The following is a 23,673-nucleotide window of genomic DNA, read 5'->3' as shown; positions in this document are numbered from 1 at the left end:
GCATGATGATGGCTCACCTTTTTGATGTTGGACTTGGAGGCGGGATGGAAGTCCTTTTTGCACATGAAGTTGGCGAAGGACTTCCCCATGATGGCAGAGGAGCGGCCCTAGGCTCCTTCTTCAGGGAACGGCCCAGAGGGAGACCCCCTCCTCCTCGCCTCGGCAGAGGCTTCCGTCGGGAGTAGGCGCCTGGGCCTCAGACTCCCTCAGGGATGCGGCCTGCTCCTTCCGGGGCGGAGGCGGAGGCGGAGGCGGCGGCCTTGTTTCCTGAGAAGGCAGGCCGCCGAGGGACGCCCTCCGACTCGGAGACGGAGGAAAGGAGCCTCGAGGAAGGCGGTGCGGCCCTCGGAGGGAAAGTAAGTAGTAGTAGTAGTAGTAGCAGGGACTGAGGACTAGGGGGAAGGCCCCCGCCTCCTACTGCGTGGCTTTGGGCTGCATTTTCATGGGATCATAGAAATAATGACGTTAACTGTACGCTAGTCCCTCCATAGTTGCGGCTTTGATTATTCACGGATTAGATAAACATGTCCTCTCTAGGAATCTCTAGGTCCTCCAGAGCATCTCTATGGTCAACTGTAACCAAAACTCACATTGCAGGACCTAGAGATCCCTAGAGAGAACGCTCCACTAGGCCTTTGTAGCCCCTCCAGCACAATTCTATAGTCAGTGTCTGGCAGATGTTGACCACAGAGTTGCCCTGGAGGACCCAGAGATTCCTAGAGAGAACACTCCACTAGGCCTTTGTAGCCCCTCCAGCACAATTCTATAGTCAGTGTCTGGCAGATGTTGACCACAGAGTTGCCCTGGAGGACCCAGAGATTCCTAGAGAGAACACTCCACTAGGCCTTTGTAGCCCCTCCAGCACAATTCTATAGTCAGTGTCTGGCAGATGTTGACCACAGAGTTGCCCTGGAGGACCCAGAGATCCCTAGAGAGAACACTCCACTAGGCCTTTGTAGCCCCTCCAGCACAATTCTATAGTCAGTGTCTGGCAGATGTTGACCACAGAGTTGCCCTGGAGGACCCAGAGATCCCTAGAGAAAACACTCCACTAGGCCTTTGTAGCCCCTCCAGCACAATTCTATAGTCAGTGTCTGGCAGATGTTGACCACAGAGTTGCTCTGGAGGACCTAGAGATCCCTAGAGAGAACACTCCACTAGGCCTTTGTAGCCCCTCCAGCACAATTCTATAGTCAGTGTCTGGCAGATGTTGACCACAGAGTTGCCCTGGAGGACCCAGAGATCCCTAGAGAAAACACTCCACTAGGCCTTTGTAGCCCCTCCAGCACAATTCTATAGTCAGTGTCTGGCAGATGTTGACCACAGAGTTGCCCTGGAGGACCCAGAGATCCCTAGAGAGAACACTCCACTAGGCCTTTGTAGCCCCTCCAGCACAATTCTATAGTCAATGTCTGGCAGATGTTGACCACAGAGTTGCCCTGAAGGACCTAGAGATTCCTAGAGAGAACACTCCACTAGGCCTTTGTAGCCCCTCCAGCACAATTCTATAGTCAATGTCTGGCAGATGTTGACCACAGAGTTGCCCTGAAGGACCTAGAGATTCCTAGAGAGAACACTCCACTAGGCCTTTGTAGCCCCTCCAGCACAATTCTATAGTCAATGTCTGGCAGATGTTGACCACAGAGTTGCCCTGGAGGACCCAGAGATCCCTAGAGAGAACACTCCACTAGGCCTTTGTAGCCCCTCCAGCACAATTCTATAGTCAGTGTCTGGCAGATGTTGACCACAGAGTTGCCCTGGAGGACCTAGAGATCCCTAGAGAGAACGCTCCACTAGGCCTTTGTAGCCCCTCCAGCACAATTCTATAGTCAATGTCTGGCAGATGTTGACCACAGAGTTGCCCTGGAGGACCCGGAGATCCCTAGAGAGAACACTCCACTAGGCCTTTGTAGCCCCTCCAGCACAATTCTATAGTCAGTGTCTGGCAGATGTTGACCACTGAGTTGCCCTGGAGGACCCAGAGATTCCTGGAGAGAACACTCCACTAGGCCTTTGTAGCCCCTCCAGCACAATTCTATAGTCAGTGTCTGGCAGATGTTGACCACAGAGTTGCCCTGGAGGACCCGGAGATCCCTAGAGAGAACACTCCACTAGGCCTTTGTAGCCCCTCCAGCACAATTCTATAGTCAGTGTCTGGCATATGTTGACCACAGAGTTGCCCTGGAGGACCCGGAGATCCCTAGAGAGAACACTCCACTAGGCCTTTGTAGCCCCTCCAGCACAATTCTATAGTCAGTGTCTGGCATATGTTGACCACAGAGTTGCCCTGGAGGACCTAGAGATTCCTAGAGAGAACACTCCACTAGGCCTTTGTAGCCCCTCCAGCACAATTCTGTAGTCAGTGTCTGGCAGATGTTGACCACAGAGTTGCCCTGGAGGACCTAGAGATTCCTAGAGAGAACACTCCACTAGGCCTTTGTAGCCCCTCCAGCACAATTCTATAGTCAGTGTCTGGCAGATGTTGACCACAGAGTTGCCCTGGAGGACCCAGAGATCCCTAGAGAAAACACTCCACTAGGCCTTTGTAGCCCCTCCAGCACAATTCTATAGTCAGTGTCTGGCAGATGTTGACCACAGAGTTGCCCTGGAGGACCTAGAGATTCCTAGAGAGAACACTCCACTAGGCCTTTGTAGCCCCTCCAGCACAATTCTATAGTCAATGTCTGGCAGATGTCGACCACAGAGTTGCCCTGGAGGACCTGGAGATTGCTAGAGAGAACACTCCACTAGGCCTTTGTAGCCCTTCCAGCACAATTCTATAGTCAGTGTCTGGCAGATGTTGACCACAGAGTTGCCCTGGAGGACCTAGAGATTCCTGGAGAGAACACTCCACTAGGCCTTTGTAGCCCCTCCAGCACAATTCTATAGTCAGTGTCTGGCAGATGTTGACCACAGAGTTGCCCTGGAGGACCTAGAGATTCCTAGAGAGAACACTCCACTAGGCCTTTGTAGCCCCTCCAGCACAATTCTATAGTCAGTGTCTGTCAGATGTTGACCACAGAGTTGCCCTGGAGGACCTAGAGATTCCTGGAGAGAACACTCCACTAGGCCTTTGTAGCCCCTCCAGCACAATTCTATAGTCAGTGTCTGGCAGATGTTGACCACAGAGTTGCCCTGGAGGACCCAGAGATCCCTAGAGAGAACACTCCACTAGGCCTTTGTAGCCCCTCCGGCACAATTCTATAGTCAGTGTCTGGCAGATGTTGACCACAGAGTTGCCCTGGAGGACCCGGAGATCCCTAGAGAGAACACTCCACTAGGCCTTTGTAGCCCCTCCAGCACAATTCTATAGTCAGTGTCTGGCAGATGTTGACCACAGAGTTGCCCTGGAGGACCCAGAGATTCCTGGAGAGAACACTCCACTAGGCCTTTGTAGCCCCTCCAGCACAATTCTATAGTCAGTGTCTGGCAGATGTTGACCACAGAGTTGCCCTGGAGGACCCGGAGATCCCTAGAGAGAACACTCCACTAGGCCTTTGTAGCCCCTCCAGCACAATTCTATAGTCAATGTCTGGCAGATGTTGACCACAGAGTTGCCCTGGAGGACCTAGAGATTCCTAGAGAGAACACTCCACTAGGCCTTGTAGCCCCTCCAGCACAATTCTATAGTCAATGTCTGGCAGATGTTGACCACAGAGTTGCCCTGGAGGACCCGGAGATCCCTAGAGAGAACACTCCACTAGGCCTTTGTAGCCCCTCCAGCACAATTCTATAGTCAATGTCTGGCAGATGTTGACCACAGATTTGCCCTGGAGGACCCGGAGATCCCTAGAGAGAACACTCCACTAGGCCTTTGTAGCCCCTCCAGCACAGTTCTATAGTCAATGTGTGGCAGATGTTGACCACAGAGTTGCCCTGGAGGACCCGGAGATCCCTAGAGAGAACACTCCACAGGCCTTTGTAGCCCCTCCAGCACAATTCTATAGTCAATGTCTGGCAGATGTCGACCACAGAGTTGCCCTGGAGGACCTGGAGATTGCTAGAGAGAACACTCCACTAGGCCTTTGTAGCCCTTCCAGCACAATTCTATAGTCAGTGTCTGGCAGATGTTGACCACAGAGTTGCCCTGGAGGACCTAGAGATTCCTGGAGAGAACACTCCACTAGGCCTTTGTAGCCCCTCCAGCACAATTCTATAGTCAGTGTCTGGCAGATGTTGATCACAGAGTTGCCCTGGAGGACCTAGAGATTCCTAGAGAGAACACTCCACTAGGCCTTTGTAGCCCCTCCAGCACAATTCTATAGTCAATGTCTGGCAGATGTTGACCACAGAGTTGCCCTGGAGGACCCGGAGATCCCTAGAGAGAACACTCCACTAGGCCTTTGTAACTCCTCCAGCACAATTCTATAGTCAGTGTCTGGCAGATGTTGACCACAGAGTTGCCCTGGAGGACCCAGAGATCCCTAGAGAGGTGTTCTCTCAGGTACAAACATAATGTTTTTGTTATCTGTTGTTTTTCCACATTCATGGGGGTCTTGAGCCCGTAACCCCAGCGAATGTGGAGGGATGAGTGTACTTCACTTTAGTCATTGTTAGGTTGTGATCATTATGTCAATTTGTCTTAAGGAAGGAGGAGGGGGTAGTGGGGTTTATTTTATTGTATTATATGGTTTTTACTGATATAAGCTGCCTCAGTGTTGATTGAAGGGGAGCGATAAAAATATGATCATGATGATGATGATGATGATGATGATGATGACTGTACACCACTTTTTCGTGCCCCTCCAAGTCCTTTCAGGCTTATGGGCCACCCTGAGGGGAACCTGCCCAGGGTTTTCATGGCAAGGTTTCCACGGAACAGAAGGGTGTTGTTTTGTGTTTTTAATCCCTCATTATCAAGGATACAATTCAAAGATATTGCCATGTTAGTCTGTAGAATCAGTACATAGAGAGGTCTTGTAGCCCTTTGAGACTCACTGGAAGAAAGAAGTTGGCAGCAGGAGCTTTTGCAGAGTTCAGTCTACTTCCTCAGAGTTGTTGTTGTTGTGTGCCTTGCATCAAGTCGTTTCTGGGTTTACGGCCACCCTAAGGCTTCATCGGGGGGTTTCTTCGCAAGGTTTCTAAAGAAGGGGTTTGCCATGGTCGTTCCCTGAGGCTGAGAGAGTGTGACATGCCCAAGGTCACCAAGTGGAGGAATGTGTCTGTCTATTGGGACATATTGGAACAAATGACAGGACTTGCCCATAGTGAAACCATACCTGTACACAGAGATTCACTGGAGAATACTTGCCCATAGGGAAGCATTGGAGATGTTTTCTATGTTTTCCTATGGGCAAGTAATGCCCAATGTTTCTCTATGGGCAAGAATTCCCCAATGATTCCCTATGGGCAAGTATTCTCCATGGGCAAGTATTCCTCAATGATTCTCTATGGGCAAGCATGGTTTCCCTAAGAGTAAGCACTGTCATTTGTCCTCTATCTATCTATCTATCTATCTATCTATCTATCTATCTATCATCTTCCAAGTCATTTCCAGCTTATGGAGATTCTAAGGATGAACCTGTCATGAGGTTTTCATGGCAGGATTTGTACAGAGAAGGGTTTACCTTTGTGTTCCTCTGAGGTTGAGAGAGTGTGACTTGCCCAAGATTACCCTGTGTGTATGCGTCTGTCTGTCTATCTATCTATCTATCTATCTATCTATCTATCTATCTATCGTTTTGGTTGCTGTGCCTTCAAGTTGTTTCCTACTTATGGTGACGCTATGGCGAACCTGTCATAGGGGTTTTATGGCAGGATTTGTTCAGACAGATTTTCCATTGCCTTCCCCTGAGGCTGAGAGCATGCCACTTGCCCAGGGTCACCCTGATGTGTGTGTGTGTGTCTGTCTGTCTATCTGTTGTTGTTGTTGTTGTTGTTGTGTCCCTTCAAATTGTTTCCAATTTATGGCGACGCTAAAGTGAACCTATCATGGGGGTTTTCTTGGCAAGATTTGTTCAGAGGAGGGTTGCCATTAGCTTCCCCTGAGGCTGAGAGAGTATGACTTGCCCAGGATCACCCTGTGTGTCTGTCTTATCTGTCTGTCTGTCTGTCTGTCGTTGTTGTGTGCCTCCCAAGACATTTCTGATTTATGGCGACCGTAAGGCAAGCTTGACATGAGGTTTTCCTGACAAGGTTCAATAGAGGGGGTTTGCCACTGCCATCCTCAGAGGCTGAGAGGACGCGACTTGCCTAGTGTCACCCGGTGTGTGCACACGTGTGTGTATCTGGCTATAGTTGTTGTTGTGTGCCTTCAAGTTGTTTCTGACTTACGGAAACACAAAATACAAACAAACAGCTTCATTTATATACCACATCATACTGAACTAACAGTGTCTAAGCGGTTTGCAACTGTAAGCGAAGGTGAACATATCAAGAGGAAGTTTCTGTGGGGGGGGAGTGCCATTGCCTTCCCCTGAGGCTGAGAGCGTGTGACTTGTCCAAGGTCTCCCAAGGGGTTTCATGGCCAAGCTGGGAATTTAACGCTGGGTTTTAGTCATAGTCCAACGCTCAAACCTCCACCATTCTGGCTATTCCATACCATCCAGTATTTCACAGATTACCTTGGGGTGCATCTGCACTGTAGAAATAATGCCGTTCGACACCACTTTAACAGCCATGGCTCAATAGTACAGAATCTTGCTATTTATAGTTTTGTGAGTCACCAGCATTCTTGGGCAGAGAAGGCTTGCCTTTCTCAAACTACAAATGCCCAGATTCCATAATCTGTCAAATTGCAAATCCCAGAATTCCATAGGAGTGGTGTCAAACTACATTAGAGAGCCAGCGTGCATAGTGGTTTGACTGTTGAACTCAGTGGCGTCACTAAGGGGATACAGGGGTGCGAATCCCACTGGGTGTCTCCCGGTGGGGAAGTACACTAGGATGGACTGGCATGGCTACTGGGTGAGCAAGAAAGGATGCTCTCCCACTTACCCATCAGTGACAACAGACCCTGAACAGACTCTCCAAGGCCCACAACGCTGCACCTCTCAGACCCTGGACACTGGGGTTTGAATCTTGGTTCAGCCATGAAACCCACTGGGTGACCTTGGGGAAGTCACATTCTCTCAGCCTTAGATGAACTACATCTGAGGGTATTAAAAGAACTGGCAAATGTAATCTTGGAGCCATTGGCAATTGAGAACTCCTGGAGAACAAGAGAAGTCCCAGCAGATTGGGGGAGGGCAAATGTTGTCCCCATCTTCAAAAAGGGAAAAAAAGAGGATCCTAACATTTATCGTCCAGTTAGTCCGACACCACTACCAAGAAAAATTCTAGAGCATTAAACTGGTAGTCTGTGAACATTTAGAAGGGAATGCCGTAATCACAAAAAGTCAACATGGGTTTCTGAAAAACAAGTCATGTCAGACTAATCAGATCTCTTTTTTGATAAAATTATCAGCTTGGTAGATGAAGGGAACACTCTGGATATTGCATATCTTGATTTCAGTAAGGCTGACCAAACTCAAAGGGTGCTCAGCAATGGCTCCTCTTCATCTTGGAGAAAAGTGACCAGTGGGGTGCCACAGGGATCTGTCCTAGGCCCAGTGCTATTCAACATCTTTACCAATGACTTAGATGAAAGAATAGAGAGCATGATTATCAAATTTTCAGATGACACCAAATTAGGAGGAATAGCTAACACTCCAGAGGATTCAGAAATTCAGAATGACCTGAATAGATTAGAAAGCTGGGCCAAAGCTAACAAAATGAATTTCAACACAGAGAAATGTAAGGTACTGCACTTAGGGCAAAAAGAAATAAATAAATAAAGAAATGCATAGATATAGGATGGGGGACACCTGGCTTAAGAAGACTACGTGTGAAAGGGATCTAGGAGTCCTAGTAGACCACAAGTTGAACGCGAGTCAACAGTGTGATGAGGCAGCTAAAAAGGCCAATGCGATTCTAGGCTGCATCAAAAGAAGCATAGTGTCTAGATCAAGGGAAGTAATAGTGCCACTCTACTCTGCTTTGTTCAGGCCTCACCTGGAATACTGTGTCCAGTTCTAGACACCACAATTTAAAAAGGATGTTGAGAAACTGGAGTGTGTCCAAAGGAGGACGACTAAAATGGTGAAGGGTCTGGAAACCATGTCCTATGAGGAACGACTTAGGGAGCTGTGAATGTTTAGCCTGGAGAAGAGAAGGTAAAGAAGTGATGTGATATCCCTGTTTAAATATTTGAAGGGATGTCATATTGAGGAGGGAACAAGTTTGTTTTCTGCTACTGCAGAGAACAGGTCACGGGACAATAGATGCAAGCTACAGGAAAAGAGATTCCACCTTAAACATTAGGAGGAACATACTCCCTTGGAGAGTGGTGGGAGCTGTTTGACAGTGGAACATACTCCCTTGGGGAGTGGTGGGAGCTGTTTGACAGTGGAACATACTCCCTTGGAGAGTGGTGGGAGCTGTTTGACAGTGGAACATACTCCCTTGGAGAGTGGTGAAATCTCCTTCCTTAGAGGTCTTTAAACAGAGGCTGGATGGCCATCTGTTGGAGGTGCTCTGAGTTCCTGCATGGTAGGGGTTGGAGTGGATGGCCTTTGTGGTCTCTCCTAACTCTATGATTCTGTGATTTATATAATAGTACATACAATTTTCTCTCTGACACACCTGTGGTACATGTGGCATTATTGTTGTTGCTGTTGTTGTTGTTGTGTGCCTTCAAGTGATTTCCAGCTTATGGTGACCTATCACAGGATTTTCTTCACAAGTTTCTTCAAAATTTCTATCTTTCATAAAACTTCTTTCCTGATAGAAATTATGATTCTTTATCATTGTGCCATATCCACAGAGTGGTAGCTGTTTGTTTTATTACATTATTTTCCAGGATGGCTTTCAGGAGTGTTGAACCTTTGTCCTGTGATACTTTTGTGGCTCTACCTCCTGCCACACATGGCAATAGGATCATCTTTGGTAAGAACTCAGACAGACCATCTGATGAAGTCCAAGAGATTGTGTACTTCCCTGCTGCAATTCATAGTCCTGTAGAAAAAGTAGAGGTAAGAAAAAAGTCCAGTGTCTAGGAAGACCATGAAACCATGTTAGGATGTTTTCTCTGTATAGGGTGAATTAGTAAGACAAATATTTTCTTCCCAAGTAAAATTACACGCTGATACGCCACTTAAATCTTGACTGGATTTGGAAGTCAGTTATGAATGACAAGCTACAAATAAATGGGCTGTTGACAACATAGGAAGGTGCCTTTATATCATTAGAGCTTTGGTTGATCTAGCTCAGTCTATCTGCAATGAACAGCAATAGCTCCTGGGTCAGTATGACTATTTATAGTAGAAGGGATATTAAACATAAGAAAGAAAAACCAAGGAGAGAAAAAGATTCAGATGAATAAGCAATGCAGTCTTAAGACTGTTATTGGCATGTTTTGGCATCAGTACCCATATCATAATTTAGAAAACTTCACATGACTAGTGCAAAAAAGGTTGGCATATTCTAGAATTAATTTTTAAATCATAGAAACATTGGTAAAGGTTATTGGTGGAATCTGAAGGTGAGGAAGAATGAGTATTTTTAATCAGGAGATGGGGTTCTAGAAGAGCCTGGGCTGCTCACTTTACTTTTCATAATGTTATCAGCCACATTCTACATTATCTTACCTCATACAACTTTTGCATTACTTATGTTTGGAACTACACACATTGTCTGTGACCCTGTATGAGTCATCATAGCATGATTGTCTTCTGAAGTTTGTCCCGCCCACCAACCTGGCCATTCAATGTCTTATGGGTAGCGAGCAGGATCGGAGAAGCGTCTGGCTATGTTCACATCATTAGCCAGATGCAAAATGATTACATCTGTGTTCCGAGGGCTGCCAAAGGTCTCAATGTTGTTGCAATCATTTTGCATCTGGCTAGGTGTACACAGCTGTTCAAGATCGCCTTTCAACAGGCACAGAGGGTTGCGGTGAAAACAGTTGGAAGTCTTTGGAAATGTGCTTGTGCAATTTTGTATCCAGTACACTGGTATCTTGGTATCCACGAGGGATCTGTTCTGCACCCCCTCCCGCAGATACCAAAAACCATGGGACTTCAAGTCCCATGTCCCCATTGGCAGCATGTGCATGCGGCTGCAACACCTTTAGGGGCAATGAGATTTCAAGTAAGCCCCTGTTGTCCCCAAACAACAGGGGCTTACGTGAAGTCCCATTGTCCCTAATGGCAGCATGGCCACATGCACACACCACCATTGGGGACAACAGAGGCTGTTCCTAATGGCCCCGTGGCCATGTGCGTGCACTGCCATTGGGGACAATGGGGCTTGCCATCCACAGATGCTTAAATCCATGGATGGCAAACCCACAGATAACGAGGACGCACTGTATAAGCAATATGGAATTCAGCATGTGATTTTTTTAGGCTGTTGTGATTCATGTTATGGAATTCTCTTTTTTGTAGTGTACTTACATCCAAATTGAACAAGTGCCAAAAACGTATGCAGTTATCCTGAGTCGCCCATCATGGCTGTGGGGTGCTGAGATGGGGGCCAATGAGCATGGAGTTTGCATTGGGAATGAAGCAGTGTGGGGGAAGGAAGAAGTCTGTGATGAGGAAGCACTCCTAGGCATGGATCTTGTCAGGTTTGGAAAACATTTGTTTACATGTGTTCAGTCAAATCTTATTTTACAAATGTGCAGACAGTTGGAGCTGTTGGACCTGTGTATTTATACTTCATCCCATTATTACTTTGCACATGATAGTTTGCAGCCAAATGAGTGAACAGCTGTCTCTGACAAGTATTGTGTGTAAAGTGACAAGGAAACATCTAGCAATGTTATTTGATCTTTCATGGTGCTTTCACAGATATGGTAGTTACCAAGTGATAAAACAGGTGTGTATGTCAAAGGCCTGTGCCCATAAGGCTTAGATGTCTCAGGCTCTAAAATAGTGAGTGTTATGATGCTACTAGGAAGGAAAACAAATGTGGTAAATGTCCTTGGAACTGATTATTTTTCTTAGTCCAGGTATTATGAAGACCAAAAGCTATTTCCCATAAAGATAGCAATGTAATTGTTCATTATATAAACAATATAAGCAGTAAATAGAAAAATTCTGTTTAATTTTGACAGAAATATTTAAAAAAACACACCAAACTCAGGTCTGTTCTGTAGTGCAGAAATAATGCAGTTTGACATTGCTTTAACTGCCATGGCTCAATGTGATGGAATTCTAGATTTTGTAGTTTTGTGAGATATTTAGTCTTCCCTGTCAGATGGCTCTGCTGCCACAACAAACTACAAATCCCAGAATTCCATAGCATGGAGTCATAGCAGTTAAAGTGGTGTCAAACTGCATTATTTTTACACTGCAGATTAGATCCTACACACTTTTTGTTTTGTTTTGTTCCAGTACTGTGTATGATCTCTCTCTGCAGTGGAAAACTAGCATCCTGCTTTGTGGTTTTTCACTTTAGACAGAGCTCTTCCCTGTATTCTATATCCTTACTTATTGGTGTTGTTGTGTGCCTTAAAGTTATTCCAGACTTATGGTCTGGAATCATGGGACTTTCTTGGCAAGATCTGTTGGGCAGGGGGTGCCATTGCCTTCCTGAGACAGGGAGTGGGACTTACCCAGGGCAGTAGATCTGAAAGAAAGACCTTCCTCCTCTTTAGATTTAACTCAGGTCCATTCTCAAGCAAATTTTCACATGTAGCTTTTTCCTTCATGGAGAATCCATTACCTTGTCACCTGTATCCATTATTTTGTTTAGTTCTGGCAGTCCATTATGGCTGTATGGAAGAAGCTTCTGCTTAGCTTATCATTCGTTTTAAAAATCTGCCATTATGAATCACTCCAGTCCATATAACAATACAGACTTTTATTTTATTTTTTGGCATGTGTACTAATGTTAGGTGTGTGGATACTAGGATGATGTTTTGTACATATGCAGGTAGTTTTTCCTCTATAAAGCCTCCTTTTGTTTCAGTAGTGATGATGAACATGAGGACATAATAGAGTAATTTCTACCTAATTACAACAATGTTCAACTTCAGTTTTATTTTGAAGAGTTTTAGAAAATAATCTTACAGAAAGGTAACACATTTATTTGATTTTAGGCTTGGGCTTGAAAGAGCTGATACTGCAGAAAAAGCTGTCACTGTCATTGTTGAGTTGCTGGACATATATGGCCAAGGTGGAAACTGCATGGAAAGTCATATGGCATTTACATACCATAATAGTTTTCTGATAGCAGACAGAAAAGAAGCTTGGGTATTGGAAACTTCTGGAAAACACTGGGCTGCAGAGAAAATAGAAGGTATGATTACTAATATTAACTTAGTGGATTATACACTTATAACTTGCAATTCCCCTTGTCTTATTATGCTTGAACATATGCTGTGCTAATTAAAGTGGTATAACTGGTGCTACTGTGGCTTCATAGAAGGCAGGCCTAGTTCTGTATTTACTATTATATTTTTACTAGTAATTGCTCCTGCCTAATTCAGATTTAACAAACAAGATTGAACTGTTAGGCAGTCACAGTGATGATGTTGCTGCTGATGTTGTTTTACATGAAGTTTTGCCATAGCCATTTCTTGAATTTCCCACCTTTCTCTTCCTCTTGCATCCAGAGATTTCCAACCTGGGGAGCCTACATTCCCAGGGGGATACAAGAAGGAATTTCAGGAGGTGCAACAAAGAGTGGCTTGTGTCCTTGAGTGAAGAGTCACAAGTCATCCCTCATTTTTTTCTGAATAAATTAGAATCTAATTACTCAATTTAGATTTGTGTTTTATGCATTGAATTAAAAGCTTATTTTTTAAGTTCAGTTTGTTCACCCACAGAATCATAGGTAGTTTAATTTGTGGTTTAAAAATTAGAAACTAGACTTCTTCATTTTCAAATGTGATTTTTAAAATTATTTATTTATTTATTTATTGTGTTTCTACCCCGCTTTACAGAAATGCTCTCAGAGTGGCTTCCAAATTGTTATTTTGACAGTTCCCTACCCTCAAGCATACAATCTAAAAAAGACAGAGACAGATGAAGGGCCCTCCCTCCATTCCAACAGTCAGACATGAAATGGTGACTTCAGTGCTGAGATTCACTGGTAGTCTCTGGAGACCTCAGCGCTACTCTTAGCTTTTTGTGTCTAGGGACATAGCCATGTGTTTTTGTAATTCATTACCACGGAGTAAAGAATGGCCATGCAGGTAGGCTTCAGAGGCTTTTCATTAAATAGTGTGTGTGTATATGTGTATATGGCCCAACTATGCACTATGCTGAGCCATACAGGACTACAATTATTGTTGGACTGCATGTCCCAGCTGCCATAGCCAATATAGTGGTGATGAATGCAGGACGTTGTAGTTCAACAACATCTAAAGGGCCACATAATTCCTACTCTGGTTTATGATAACCATAATTTGACTAATGTGAATTATTGTTATGATTGGTATGTAGAGATCTTCTCTCAAACGTACTACAAGATCTTGTAGCACCTTTGAAACAAGATCTCTCTACGTACTGCTTCAACAGACTATATCTTTGAATTCTGTTATTATGACTGTGATTATCATAAGTATTTATGTTTTTTATAGTGATTTTCAACAATTTTATGTCATTAGTTTGATCATGTTGATTGGTTTTTGCTTTCCAGATGGAAAGGAAGGATATAAAATAATCAGGGAAAATCAGTGACAAATAGATCCATATTGCTGGAATTGTAACTTTCTGAAATCTGTTGCTGTAATCCATGAATTAACTCTAAACATTTCTTAAAGGTTTTGTGCAGCAGATTGAAAGAAATGTAATTAAGAGATTTGTTTTAACCTTTGACTTGTTTCCACATTTTTAAACAGAAGGAGTAAGGAATATTTCCAACCAGCTTTCAATAACAACCAAAATTGATCGTGAGCATCCAGAAGTCAGGAATTATGCAACAAGCAAAGGCTGGTGGGATGGCAAAAAAGAATTTGATTTTGCTGCCACATACTCATATGTAAACACTGCCAGAATGACTACTGCAAGAGGCAGATACTGTGAAGGCTATAAACTTCTGAAGAAATATGAAGGTACCTTTATTAAGTCATGAAGGACTTTACATTTGTATGTTTAAATAATTAACTAAGAACTCTCTCCTTATAATAATGAAGTAGATCTACTGGAAATGTGAATATTTTATGACTTACTATCGAGATATTTTTTCTTTCTTTTGACTTTTGTCAAATTCTTACATACTTATAAGTTGTACAATAACCTTCACTTCATTTAGAACAGCTCTCCTTATAGAGCTTGCATGTTTGAGTTTAAGGTCATTTTAATTCTGTTACTTTTAAGTGATACAAGTTTCATTGGGGAGACAATGTCGGACACATAGCTCCTGATACCAAATGTAGGTGGTGTGGCCCCTCTGAGAGATCTATATCACTTGAAGAGGTACTTGTGAATCTGGGAATCAACTATGTCTCATTCGTGGATGAATTCCACACCACAATATCTCTTCAGAAAAAAGTTGGCTAGTTCAGCTGAATGTTGCCAATGTCCTGCAGGCAATGTCCCTTTGAGGCATATGAGGTGGATGTAACCATGATAGCTCCTTTTGAACTGGATGTTTTGCAGTCTATCAATTTTGCTTTAGAAAAGTCTGATATTTATAAATTTAAATGCACTTTTAAATTATGTTTTTGTGACTATTCCATGTTGGTCAGCATGGTTGGATCCTGTGCGTTCCTGTTACAGCAATTCTTCAAGACTGGAAATATAAACACCATCCATCATTCAATAATCTTAAAGATCTTACTACCTGTCTATGCTTGAACAGGTTCTTACAGACATCAGCTATGTTTAGATTAATTTTTGATATATCAGCTTGGATCCTATAGTGTCCAGCCATTTGTGTGATGGCTTATACTAAGGTTGGTTTGGCAGTCTCTGCACTCACATAAAGATGTATGCAAACAGAAGAGAAGCCGCAGTGGTAATGAAAGGAAAAGATCACTATTTATTTATTCACTGCCCTCCCAAAATTGGCCCTGGATCAGCATTTGTCTCCCCTTTTTGTTTCCTTATCATTATGAGCAGATTTTTGTGGCCAGCATTTTATCCCAGTGCTTGCTACCTAGCTATTTAAAGCAATACTAAGATCAAATAAGAATAGTGAATACTGATATCTGCCCTCAAAGTCAAGTGTCTAATGTTCATTTTTTGGAGTAGGGATCTCTCTTCTGTATTTTTCCTCAAGCCTTACATACTAACTGAATTACTGTAGTTTAATTCTTATTTCCCAATAGTTTCTGTTTGCCTCTCATCAAACTTTGAGTGCCTTGGCCTTAGTAAAAAGGCATAGCAATATAGACTACGGTATGTAAAAAGAACTACACTATCTTTTGAACACTTCCAACATCTGATTCTTACAACACCCATTAACTCAGTATTATTTTCTTACAACATGGATATGAAAATTGCATGTAAAATCACATACACATTGGGGGAAAAATTAAACCTAAATAAAATTGCACCCCAGTGTTTCAGTATTCATTCTGCTGAGCCCTGTCACCCCCAATTGCAGCAGCTATTCTGTACTTCCTAGTGGATTACTTACAGCTATAATACCCTTGTGATCATGCAAATCCTACACTCATTTGGGGAATTGTAGGTTCTGAATACTGAACATTTTTAATACCTGTGTAATGCAGTGGCCTTGTAGAGGTTCTATCAGTGACTACATTCTAAATCCCCATTTTTCAGATACTTACCTCACTTGTTTTTAAGTCACACCAGGTGTTCAAGTTATCAGTCTTATGCAGTTTAAGCCTTTTCTCCCATACCTTGAGGAAAATCATTATTGTAATACACTAGTCTCTGGTTTTACTTTTGGTTGTTTAAAAAGAAATCTTCTAAAATTGATTTGGAGGATTTGTTTTTAATATTAAAATTGTTATTCACAAAAGGTCATGGAGCATTAGAAATTTACAGAAAAAAAGTTGAAAATCTAAATTGGAAAACTAAGTCTTTCTTTTAAAAGAAAGTGAAGGTTGCATTCATACAAATTAAAGACCTGTAGCCAAGATTTGGCTGGCTATTTCAAAATCATATGTATTCTCTAACTTTTCTTCACTCTGCAGCTCTTAGTGATGGGCCTTTTCCCTCTGCCCATTCTTTGCCTCATTCACAGAGTTCGAAAGGAACATGTTAAAAGCAATCTACCAACATGTGGTATAAGAAGGGCACATTTGTGCTCTTTTGAAAAATAATATAACAGCTGTCAACATTGTTGTGTTTTGGTGATACAAATAACTTATTTCCAAAATTCTGGATTTGGGAGGATCATTGTGGGAGAGGCTTGGTCAGTTTCCTCTTTTTTAGGATTTAAAAAAATTAAACAAGTAAATAAACAAAATTGCACGATGCACATGAAGTGGTGGGCAATAAATAATACATTTTTTAAGGAACACTAACATATTAACTACTAAAGTAACATTGCAAGTTCTGTTCATTCTCTTGGAGCACTCTCTTTGTCAACATTGCTTTCCTGGCTTTTTGATCCTTATCCTAGATTCACTCCTATTTGTCATGGTTGTCCTTTTCCATTGAACATGCAGCTTTGGGAAGGAAGCACATAGAGTGGTGACAGAGGGATATCTGCTTAGCCAGCCCAGTTGCCCCCACATGTTACGTCCTTATCCTACATTCTTTTACTCATAGCAGCTTACACATGAACTGCCACTGTCTACTATAGCAGCTGATGGCAGTTCTGCTATCGAAGCTTCATTGAGGTGTCACTCCTACAAGTTCCTTTAATGTAAAGGTAGTACAGTGTAGATAATTGCCAGCTAAAAGATTTCTTTCTACTTAATGAGTTTGATAGTAACAGTAAATAACCTGGCTCAGTATGGGTCTCTTCCCTCCACCCCCTTGCCTTAGACAAGATGATTATCTGTAGTGAACCCACTTCCAACTGAAGGGAAGGAATGGAAACACTCTTTAGCAATATCAGTGTTTTGGTTGAGTACTTTTTCATACTTCTAAGATTCTCTCTCTCTCTCTCTCTCTCTCTAAAATGTTTTGTATCTGATTTTTTTGTTTAAAATATATTGCTTTGGATTTATGCTCCTAATACATTATTCTTTGTTAACTTCATTGGGTTAACTACAATTTGATTTTGTTAGCTTTATATTTTCACAATATTTTCTGTACTGTTTCACAATGATAGCTTATCATAGAATCATAGAGTTGGAGGAGACCACAAGGACCATCCAGTCCAACCCCCTGCCATGCAGGGAATCTCAATCAAAGCATCCCCATTGACAGATAGCCATCGAGCCTCTGTTTAAAGACCTCTAAGGAAGGAGACTCCACTACCCTCTGAGGGAGTGTGTTCCACTGTCGAACAGCCCTTACTGTCAGGACATTCAGCTGGAATCTCTTTTCCTGCAGTTTCAATCCATTGTTCTGTGTTCTAGTCTCTGGAGCAGCAGAAAACAAGCTTGCTTCCTCCTCAATATGACATCCCTTCAAGTATTTAAACGGGGCTATCTTATCACCTCTTAACCTTCTTTTCTCCAGACTAAACATACCCAGCTCCCTAAGGCATTCCTCATAGGGTATGGTTTCAAGACCTTCACCATTTTAGTCACCCTCCTTTGTTTCTCCACATCCTTTTTGAATTGTGATGCCCAGAACTGGACACAGTATTTCAGGTGGGGCCTGACCAAAGCAGAATAGAGTGGCACTATTACTTCTCTTGATACAGCCTCTAGACACTATGCTTCTATTGATACAGCCTAAAATTGTTTTGGCCTTTTTAGCTGCCTCATCGCACTGTTGACTCATGTTCAACTTGTGGTCTACATGGACTCCCAGATCCCTTTCGCACATAGTCTCGTTCAGTTGTCCCCCATCCTATATCTATGCATTTCATTTTTAACACCCTAAGTGCAGTACATTTCTCCATATTGAATTTCATTTTGTTAGCTTTGGCCCAGATTTCTAGTCTATTCAGATTTCCAGTTCAGCAACACCAGAGGACCACATTTTGCCCATCCCTGTTTTCATGCTCTACTTGTGCACCCAGCTGAGTGAAAATCTTTGGAAAAAATCCTGGACAGATAAACCCTCTGTATTATCCAAAAGGGACAACTTACATAGAAAAGTAGAGTTTGTCCTCGTAACAAGTCTAGATTTCCCTGAAGAAAACCTTGTAAAGTTTGAAACTTGTTTCAGTAATCTTTTTCTTTGAAAAAAAATTGATGTTTCATATTTAAACACTACTTTTTAGTACCTTTGCAGAAGGTAAAGGAAAAGCTGTGTTCTATTTTCTGCCATTTCTGTTGTAGTTATCACTTTGTTCAGAACAAATTTGTAAATGGGTTTTGAACAGGTGCTGTTGATGTGATTTTAATGTATGTATGTACAGTTTAATTGAAAACTTTTATACAAAAATGCATGCTGTTTTCTGTTCCATAGGCAAAATAACAGCTGAGATCATGATGACAATCCTTCGGGATAAGGAGAGTGGCATTAATATGGAAGGTAGCTTTATGACTACTGGAAGCATGGTTTCTATACTCCCACAAGAGCCAAACCTCCCTTGCATACATTTTTTCACTGGAACTCCAGACCCTGACAGGTAATACAAATAAAATGTCATAAAACCAAATTCTAGCAGAGTATCTTTTCTTTATACATCTTATTACTTTAGCAATTTTTAATAAAACAGCTTCAGACTTTAAGAAAGTCCAGAGATAAGTCTTAATGGGAGAATTTTCTCTCTCATACAAAATGGGGGATCAGTACCAGTCATAAAAAAATCAGAGAAGAAAAAACACAACTACACAATAGATATGGTTCCCAACACTTTCAAAGGGAACACTCAAGAAAATGTTTAATGCTTGAGCAGTTCTTATCAACAAGTATTAAACTTTAACTTACTAATAATTTCTTAGAAAGGCACTATCCAATTTGTTGCACAAGTGACTTTTGTTGTTGTTATAACAATTTATTCTACTAATGGTTCAGTCCTCTCTGGTTTAAGACAACAGGCTTGAAGAATTAGTCTCTACCTTGGGATTGATGCTGAATAAACATACAGGACTAAATCCAACATTGTGTTGGTGGGTACGATGGACATTTCTTGTCCTGCACTCTGAGCTAAAGATGCCCATGTCCATAGGAACATTTTGTGGTGTGGCATTAACAATATTTAAATACCCAGAGCCAGAAGATTATTATTATTATTATTATTATTAACCTTTATTTATAAAGCGCTGTAAATTTACACAGCGCTGTACATACAATCTTTTTAATTGGACGGTTCCCTGCCCTCAGGCTTACAATCTAAAAAGACATGACACAGAAGGAGAAGGGAGTGGTGGTGGGGAAGGGGCCTGTCTAGTAAGATAATACATATAAAATACATAGCAAGATGCATGTTCACATGAAGTGAATGCTTCTGGGTAGTGCTCAGTTGTCCTCCCTATTTGCAAAACACGGAACCAACACAAATGCTGTAGTTTTGGTGGAACAGTTTTTGTTCCAGATCTCTCTTGCTTTTTAAAAAATATATACTTGGCATGGGACTGAAATTCAAGGACATAGTTTATAACCCTTCTGGTGGCAATGCTGTAACATGTCTCCTTTGTAGACCCAATATGAGTTCTGTCACAGAACATGACTGATGAGCTAAAATGTCCGTCTGCCTGGATAAAGATTAAAAAGCAGGTGCAAGTAACGTGTGCATGTTTGGTAATTTTGATTTTACATTATGATTCCTTTTGCACTCTAGGTCTGTTTTTAAACCTTTTACATTTGTGCCAAATATTACCCAGCTGCAAAAAACTAGTTCTCCAGTATTTGGTCTTGAAGATCCAGTTAGAAAGCAGCCAAGGTTTCAAACTAAGCCAGACAGAAGGCATGAACTTTACAAAAGACATGAAACTGCAGCTCTCATAATGGAATCCTCTAAGGTATGTTGATAGAAGTCAAATCTGTATATTATGAAGTGTGTTAACTTTAAGATAAAATTCAACAAGGATTTTTGCAAGTTACTCTGCCTGAAGAAGGATGATGTGATTTAATAGTTCAGTTTGTGGATGAGAGACTTCTCTAGCATATAAACTTTCAAGTCACTCACAGCCACCTTTTGAAAGGTCAAGAGGATACAATGTATAATAAGCTCTGGCAAAGCCAGTTAACTCTTAAGTACCATTTCAAACTGGATGTGGTACATGCATCTGTTACTGTTACTGGCTTTGCATTAAACAAACTGCCATCCAGTAGTATATTTAGTACTGCTGGTGCCATTTAATAATATTACATGGGCATATAGTTACGTGCCTAGCATGACACTTCTCCTGCTATTATCATCCAAGAGAAGAGGAGGATAAATTATAAAAGGAAGTGCCATTTTTGTACAGCACAAACAGGGGACTTTACAACCACAAGATCTACAACTGCAATGTGTACAACTTTAGAGAACATAAGGCAGATGCATTGGGGAATAAAGTTATCAACAGTGCTACAAGCCATGATGGCAGTATATCAGAGGCTGCATGAAAGGCATCAGTTGCCTATCAGTTGTTGGGGAACATGAGGATGTTATTACCCTTATTGTTGTGATTATGGGCAGCCTATTAGCATCTGGTTAGCCACTGTGGGAACAGAGTGCTCTAGTAGACAGGCCTCCAAGTCAGCAAGGATATTTTTATGGTATTTGGAAGCCATGCAAACTGTAAATTTGCAGTTAATCTGTTGATGGCAGCAGCTGAAAGATGGAATAATGAACATTTTGGTTAAAAGCACCGACATGTAGGAAAGGCAGGCAGATCACTGACTTGCTCAGGCCTTAACAGCTTCTTGTATCCTCCTGTAGACAGCAGTTTATATGGGACTGTGCACCACAAGATTTTATCCTTAGCCCATATAATAATGAAGATTTGGGGTGACTGTCAGCTCTGAACATGAACTCTTTTATCACTATATAAGATAGTAGTAAAGGTGTTATCCACAAATCCTGCAGAACATCCACCATAAGGTTGCCTTTTAAGCTGATCTGAGTCCTGAACAAGAGTATTCTGGTTGAAGGACACACTGCAGCATTTTGGTATATAGCTCCACCTATATGGAATCTGCATCCCAGATGTTAATGGATAGATATAATTTTTAAGACGTTAATCTTATGTGCAAGTGTTATCTTAATTTTATTTTAAAATGTATTTTATGTAGGAGAAGGGTGAAATCATGATGAAACAGATCCGAAAGTTGGAAAAAGAGAAGATTAATCAAATGGAGACTGTTCTACAGAATGGATTTCTTGATGTTGATCAAGCAGTTCATCTTTTTTCTAATTGCACAGAAGATGAAATCTGTGCATATACTTAAGGAACATTTGCAATTATTTAGTGTTCTCACACAGTCCCCAAAGCATTTTTGTTCTTTGCACATTTGCTAGTTTGGCCAGTTTGCATTTACTGTAATCAGACTGGAGAAGTAGAGGATTTTGATATTAGATTTGTGGACTCTTAACCAAGCCAAGTACCAAGTATAAAATATGTGTAAAAAATATTTTTATATAGTGCCAAATCTATGCTCGTTTCTTTACTCCACTGAACTCACTGAGGCTAATTTTTGAATAGACATAGATAGGGTAAGTCTGCTGATGACAGAGACTTTCATTCTGTAAATTTTGCAATTGAAGCCAAATTCTATACTAGGTTAAGAATATCACATCATGTGATCTTTAACATATCTAATAAATGTGTGAATGAAGTAACATTATAGATTGAAAAAACTACACACACAAAAACCCCAAGAACAAAAGTTAATAATGGAACTCATGTCATCCTGTGAACAAATGGATCAAAGTGGACACTTAACAGTTTACAAACCAAAGTATAAATTGCCACTGATTCTGTTACAAAAGAAACAATTGCCAGAATCCTATACAACCATTGCATACTACATACTATCATAAGATTGTTGTTATGTAATTTTGGTGTTATCAGCCCAACCCCACTTACCAGTAAGAAGTTGCTGGGATCAACAGGGGTCCATTCTCCTGTCAATCGAGAAGCAACTGCCTGAGATTCCAACCCTCACGTGAGCAATCTCTAGCATGAAAGGCAGAAAAAGGACACATCATAAACCCTCATGACAGACAAGGGACCTTTGTCAATCACAGTGGCTGTTTACAGTAAGTGGAGTTTAGTGGACTTTCATAGTCCCTTGTTGTGCCTTCAAGTCATTTCATACTTATGGCGACCCTAAGGCGATCCTATTGTGGGATTTTCTTGGCAAGGTATGTTCAGAAGAGATTTGCCATTGCCTTCCCCGGAGGCTGAGAGCATGTGAACTGTCCAAGATCACCCAGTGTTTCATGGCTGAGCTGAGAATTGAACCCTAGTCTCCAGTCATAGTCCAACACTCAAACCACTATGCCACACTGGCTGTCTGCATTACCCCTAAACTAGTGAATACGTAGCAGTTGCAAATGTGTAACTGTAGGTTCCTTATTTGCACTTGGCCAACCAGTATTTTTAGACTTATACGTGTACTGCGAAATTGTGTGAAATTGCTGTAGCCTTTCTAGTTTCACTAAAGCACTTAACATTTTCTAAATATTTAAAAAGATTGGCTGGAATTCATGAAGTCAGTTATGAATGTGTACCATAAAGTTACACATTTGTGATTGGTTCATATTTATAGTTTAGGGGATATTTTCAGATTCTGAAAGTCCCCCACTTACCAGCAAGGGGAGGGATTCCTCTTCCTGATTGGGAAACAGCTGACAGTTGCACTCACACAAACAAGCTGTGGTGCAAGAGGGGATTACACCAGTGGTTTTACTGCCCATCTTACCAAAGGTAAAGGAGGAGATAGAAACAGCAGTTAGCTGCTTCCTGATCAACAGGAACAGACCCCCACTGATTGCAAAGGCTGATGCCTAGTAATCAGAGATGGGGAGGGGGGCAGGCCGAGAGTTGGTAGGTACAGATCTACAGTGGTTACATACAACTTCCTAAGTGAATTCCAGCCATTATACAAAACAATCTATTAATTTTTTCCCCTAGGGAAGATGTTATTGTGAGTTTGCTACTGGGGGTGAGGGGTGGCAGGATCCCAGCTCCCATTTTCATGGTTTGATTGTCAAGTAATATTTTCAATCTAAAGATGCTAACTATGGTATTCTTATTAATTATATTTATATTGGAGATTAAAGTAGCATGAAGCATAATTTATCTGTAAAAATGAAAGCAGGCAAATTAAAAATCAGTTACACTGAAAGAGTTTTGAATAAAGACAATAGAAGAACAAAGTTGTTGTCATTTCCTATGTAGTTACACACTAATGCTACAATCCAGTAGACTGAACCTAAAGCTCATTGAAACAAAGTATTGTATTGCTTTATTTTTACCTTGCCTTTTTGCAAAGTTAGGACTCAGGGTGAATGTTTCCTGATCGTTGCATTTCATAGAATCATAGAATCATAGAGTTGGAAGAGACCGCAAGGGCCATCCAGTCCAACCCCCTGCCATGCAGGAAATCCAGATCAAAGCATCGCCAACAGATGGCCATCCAGCCTCCGTTTGAAGACCTCCAAGGAGGGAGCCTCCACTACACTTCGAGGGAGTTTGTTCCACTGTCGAACAGCCCTTACTGTCAGGAAATTCCTCCTAATGTTGAGGTGGAATCTCTTTTCCTGCAGCTT

General features: G+C 41.9%; 2 protein-coding genes across 3 annotated transcripts in view; one reads left to right on the top strand and one right to left on the bottom strand.

Moving 5' to 3' along the window:
• Window positions 1-176, bottom strand: part of LOC149313738 (corepressor of RBPJ and splicing regulator-like) — a 34,121-nt gene extending 33,945 nt beyond the window's left edge. The window contains exon 1 of the mRNA XM_089519724.1: window positions 18-176. Within this exon, the coding sequence (XP_089375850.1) occupies window positions 18-89 (72 nt within the window). The 5' untranslated portion in view covers window positions 90-176. The remainder of the gene's footprint in view (window positions 1-17) is intronic.
• Window positions 161-23,280, top strand: SCRN3 (secernin 3). 2 transcript variants are annotated; one of them, XM_089519722.1, is made up of 8 exons: window positions 276-356; window positions 8,840-9,011; window positions 10,425-10,606; window positions 12,083-12,282; window positions 13,829-14,041; window positions 18,435-18,597; window positions 19,753-19,933; window positions 21,192-23,280. In XM_089519722.1, the coding sequence occupies exons 2-8, from the start codon at window positions 8,841-8,843 to the stop codon at window positions 21,345-21,347; spliced, it is 1,266 nt and encodes a 421-aa protein (XP_089375848.1). In that variant the 5' UTR covers window positions 276-356; window position 8,840; the 3' UTR covers window positions 21,348-23,280. The 2 variants fall into 2 exon arrangements, with proteins under 2 accessions (XP_089375849.1, XP_089375848.1); XM_089519723.1 differs by lacking the exon at window positions 8,840-9,011 and having other exon boundaries at window positions 161-356.
• The last annotated feature ends 393 nt before the right edge of the window (window positions 23,281-23,673 follow it).

This window comes from Sceloporus occidentalis, unplaced genomic scaffold (genome assembly GCF_023333645.1).
Source record: "Sceloporus occidentalis isolate IW3139 unplaced genomic scaffold, rSceOcc1.0.p SCAF_4, whole genome shotgun sequence".
Taxonomy (NCBI): domain Eukaryota; kingdom Metazoa; phylum Chordata; class Lepidosauria; order Squamata; family Phrynosomatidae; genus Sceloporus; species Sceloporus occidentalis.
The sequence above is the reverse complement of the archived record's forward strand: the minus strand, read 5'-3'. Positions and strand labels throughout refer to the sequence as shown.

What these genes read in the sequence shown, in the direction of transcription:
- SCRN3 (XM_089519722.1), top strand. Translation starts at nt 8,841, where the DNA reads ATGGCTTTCAGGAGTGTTGAACCTTTGTCCTGTGATACTTTTGTGGCT. An exon ending in GGCTGCAGAGAAAATAGAAG is followed by an intron (nt 12,283 to 13,828) that starts GTATGATTACTA and finishes ATTTTTAAACAG; the next exon opens with AAGGAGTAAGGAATATTTCC. An exon ending in GGAACTCCAGACCCTGACAG is followed by an intron (nt 18,598 to 19,752) that starts GTAATACAAATA and finishes TTTGCACTCTAG; the next exon opens with GTCTGTTTTTAAACCTTTTA.